Consider the following 4384-nt stretch of genomic DNA (forward strand, 5'->3'; position numbering starts at 1 on the left):
AGCCTTTGTTAAGGGCCTCCTTGAGGATGAAACCAGATTTGAATGCACCTTTTCATAGGTAAACCCTCTACAAATGGTCTCCTACCCTACAACCAAAACATGCTTTACTGGCTTTTGCCCTTTGAACACTTGTTCATTGCTAACACAAAATGACAAATGCTTATCATATTGTTGGCCTTGTTGCTTCTACTATTGATTTTGAGCCCTCATCTAGGAGTTTTTTTTTTTTTTTGCTTTCCCTTCCCATCTCTCTTTTGTTCTTGAATTTGGTTGGTATCATCTATATCTTCTTCAACCAGCAAGGCTTTTTTTGACTAACTTAGGTAAGTCCCTTATGGCTAATGGAACCACCCTATTTATAATAGTAGGCCTCAATCCTTGTTGGAACTTTCTTGCATTTTTTCCTTTCTTATTGATCATACCTAAAGCAAATCTGGACAATTCAAAAAAATAAGACCCATACTTTAACATTGTTATGGTTTCTTGGATAATATACTCAAACTTCATCCTCTTGGCATGCTTAGCCATTTCCCCAAAATATATATTTTTTAAAATCCTTTTAAATTACTCCAATTCATCGCATATGTGTCATATATTCTCTTCATTGTCTCTCACCAAAAGTCTACTTTATCTATTAACATACACATTGTCAAGTTGACCTTTTTGTTTTCTAGAATGTCCAAACCCTCCAATATTCTTTTAACATGACTCAACCAATTTTCTACCACCATGGTTCCCCAATAAATGATGGGGGTTGCATCACCATGAATCTCCTCATAGCTTCCATTTGACTCATAACTGCCCTAGTTAGGCAAACTCTCCTCTAAGAATGATTGGATTCTTCCTAGGCCTAGTTATTCCCTGATCTCCTTGAACCTTGACCTCTTAGTAATTGAGTAGTTTCTTGTAGTTCCCTTCTTACTTCTCTAACTAAATTTATTTCCTCATCTCTCTCTATTCTCCATTTTTTTGGCCTTCCTGCATTTTCAAATACTAGAAAAAACTTAACTTCATCACAGTCCAAGGTGAGAAAAATAGATGCACTTTGTCCCCATAAAACAAAGGCATAAAAGGACTTGAAGTGAGCTTTTTTTATAAAGACTTGAAAAAAATACATATTACACCCTTGTCTTAAATAACTCTTTCATATGTAATGAACTCCTAATTAATTTCAAAGCTAACCAATCCTAATAGTTTTGTAAACTAACTCTAATTGACTAAGCTGCCTTAAGCAAATCATTTAAGAATAATTTAACTTAAAGTCAACTTAAGTCAATAAGTAAAAGTATTCAATTTTACCAAACACTAGTTCTTCTTGCTCATCAATTCAATTACTACCTTGACAAGCCTAACAATGTGATGCAACACCAGTAGAATTAGATATTGACATTTCATTTCATTATCAATTACTCGGACACGAAATTCTCCTAAGGCTATATTTGGTTCTTGAAAAACATGAGAAAAAATTTAAAGGAAAATGAAAATAGAGAGGAAAAAAAGTAGATTTAAAGTCAATAAATAATTTTTATATCCTATTTCAAATTTATTTTACTTATTTTAAATTTTCAATATAAAGATTAAATAATTTTAAAATAGAATTTTTTTAACTAATTTTAATTATATTTGATTTTATTTCATATTTACTATGATATAACTAAACATGAGAAAATAGTTTTTTTTAAAAGATTTTTTTCTTTCTTTAATACATTCTGGGAACTAAACATAACTTAAAGGGGCATTGCTAAGGTTAGATGGAGCTAAGGTTTAGTGTGCACAAATTTGATATATATCTTGCAAAAAGTCTGCATGGTTTTCCCTTTTTTTCATGATTGTTGCTGCATGGTTTTCACGATTGTGATGCATCTCACCTCCTCCAATCTCTTAATTTTATTTGAGCTTCTATGCAGTGATTTTATTGTTTATGACAAAATACATCCATCAAAATTTATACACAATCATTCATTTGTTGATTCCCATTTATTTTTCATGCTGAAGGTGTGCTGGTATGAACAAATATTATTGAAAGATGGCATTTTCTTCCTCAATGACAGAGCTGATAGCATCCTAAAGTTTCCATTGAAAAAATTCGCGGACAAAATTGAAGAATCCATTGAAAAGGCAGTACAAAATTGTGGACAAACCAAATAGACAACAAGATTCAACTGTAATCTCTGTATCTCTGGTCAGCAACTACACTACTTCTGAAGGCACAACAACCGATCAAGAAGTTGATTATGAGGTAAGCAATGAGAAAGTTGATGACGGTGGTTATCTTCATCCAGTCATTCCTTATCCTCGCAAGAAACCCCGCTTTGCATGAATCGCAATCATAGCACATCACATTGGGTTCATTTTTCCATGTCCGACAATCATTGAATTCAGAATTATGCATGCTTGTTCTCACAACCGGCCAAAAGGTGCTGTTCATTAAGTCATAACCGCAATAGGAAGGGGGACGGCAGCAACCCACCTGTAAAACATATGATTATAGTACATTAGAATTATGTTAGTAAACCTAGTACTCTACTTGAATAATCTATGCATCAATTTGCAATCTATATGAACTATAAAAATGGAGGGTGATCCAACTCAGAAAGGCATTCGCAATACCTTAACGGGTGAGAGTGCTTTGGACCTGGTCCAGGCCATTTCTGATCCTGAACAAATTTTGGTCTCAGAAAGACAGCTTTTGATACCAACCCACTGATGTTCATCAATCAGATTATTCCTTAACAAATATGAGTGCTCTTGGAGGGGAGACAGCCCTTCACTCGATGCGTCCTTTTGGTTACTCATGGGCAGCACTGCGATTGCCACTAGGGTGAAGGACAAGAGCCCAATCACCACAAATAACATCACACACAGATATACGCAGAGCACGGACGTGAGGCGACAACACGAACCAATCATCCCTATCAGGGACACCACAAATAAAACGATACCAATCACCAAGATTGGTCCTTGGACGTAGCCACTGCACTTTGTCTGTCCATAAAATCGTATTAGCAATGCCGAAGCCACGATAATTATTGAGGCTAAGAAGGTCAGAAGGTTGGTGAAGATGAGGCAGCCACGGCTGGCTGACATTTTCTATACGATTGAATACCAGGACAGAGAAAATTACTCTCTGTTAGTATATACAGGAAGAAACGCAAGAACTGTTTGAAAAGAGAGAGAGGGAGAGGGAGGTTGAGGTCTATTAACCATGGTGAAAGGAAATGAAGATGATATTGCTTAAATATATATGACAGTTGAAGGGGGAAAGCAATTTTGAGAGTTGTGATCTCCATAGGCAGATTGAAAGAATGTGTTGTTACACCCATCGTTTGAGTTGGTTTTTTTGTTATGTTTGGAGAGACTGCAAGGGACAGAGGGATGAAATTGTCGTTTAAATTAAACTAATTAGCTGTATTTTATGCTAAATTAAGAGATTCATGGCCTATTGATTAAATGATTAGGGGGTAGCAGTTAAATTTGGATTTGCTTTCCGAGTTAATTTTATTCTTGATCCGTTGAATACAACTAAATTATGCAATGAAAAATATAGAAAATGCAGGTAAAAAGTTACCAATCTTTCCATTTTAAATGGGTGGATTTGACGCTATTTTTGACGAGGTTTGAAACATCTCCACCTACCCATCCGTTAGATTTTTCTAAGCAAAAATTTGAAATTATGCATCGATTGAAATTGTTGTTTATGTCATTGAAAATACTATGAAAAAGAAGAAATTGACATTTATAATGTTTTAAAGATTTTATATTACTTTATTTATGATGTGACTATGCTTGGCTGTTTTTATCGAGAGTGTGCTCACTAGCTAGGAGAATATGTCATCAAAACGTCGAGTTCCCATGCTGAAAGACTACATTTGTAATACTTGTGGAAGTGGTATAATTTGCGATCAACATTTTCTACTTAAATAGAAAAATACATTTGGCCCCTATAGCGTAATAAATAAAATAAATGAAGACAAGAAAAATTTGGAGAGGCATATGTAAACACATCGATGTCCTAAAGCTACTATCAGCTCCTTATATATGGATATCAATAATCAATGGTTTTCAAGATACGAGCTCTATAACTCTCAACAATATCTTCACTACATCCATCTTAAATTTTAGAATAAAAAAACTCATATTTTAGAGAACTTAGCAGATTTTTTTCAGGTCATCCCAAAAGGTATGGTAAGAACGATTTTGTTTTAGATGGACATTGATAGAGATATTGTGAACATAATGGATAAACATGTTGTTAACACTCACAAATCCCACCTAATGGTCTAAAATGTTCAAGGCTATCAATTACCTATTAAGTGAATGTTGACTTACCAAACCAATAAAATATTTTATTTTATTTTATTTTTAACATAATTAAAATTTTAAA

General features: G+C 34.0%; 1 protein-coding gene across 1 annotated transcript; it reads right to left on the bottom strand.

The window, feature by feature from the left end:
- Positions 1-2158: 2158 nt before the first annotated feature.
- LOC117930436 (tetraspanin-8-like) lies at positions 2159-3087 on the bottom strand. Its single transcript, XM_034851099.1, has 2 exons — positions 2611-3087; positions 2159-2470 (listed from the first exon to the last, which is right to left on the bottom strand). Exons 1-2 carry the CDS (start codon positions 3085-3087, stop codon positions 2159-2161), a joined length of 789 nt encoding a protein of 262 aa, XP_034706990.1.
- Between the last annotated feature and the right edge of the window lie 1297 nt (positions 3088-4384).

Source organism: Vitis riparia, chromosome 14, assembly GCF_004353265.1.
Source record: "Vitis riparia cultivar Riparia Gloire de Montpellier isolate 1030 chromosome 14, EGFV_Vit.rip_1.0, whole genome shotgun sequence".
Taxonomy (NCBI): Eukaryota; Viridiplantae; Streptophyta; class Magnoliopsida; order Vitales; family Vitaceae; genus Vitis; species Vitis riparia.

What these genes read in the sequence shown, in the direction of transcription:
- LOC117930436 (XM_034851099.1), bottom strand. Translation starts at nt 3,087, where the DNA reads ATGTCAGCCAGCCGTGGCTGCCTCATCTTCACCAACCTTCTGACCTTC. An exon ending in AAGCACTCTCACCCGTTAAG is followed by an intron (nt 2,471 to 2,610) that starts GTATTGCGAATG and finishes TATGTTTTACAG; the next exon opens with GTGGGTTGCTGCCGTCCCCC.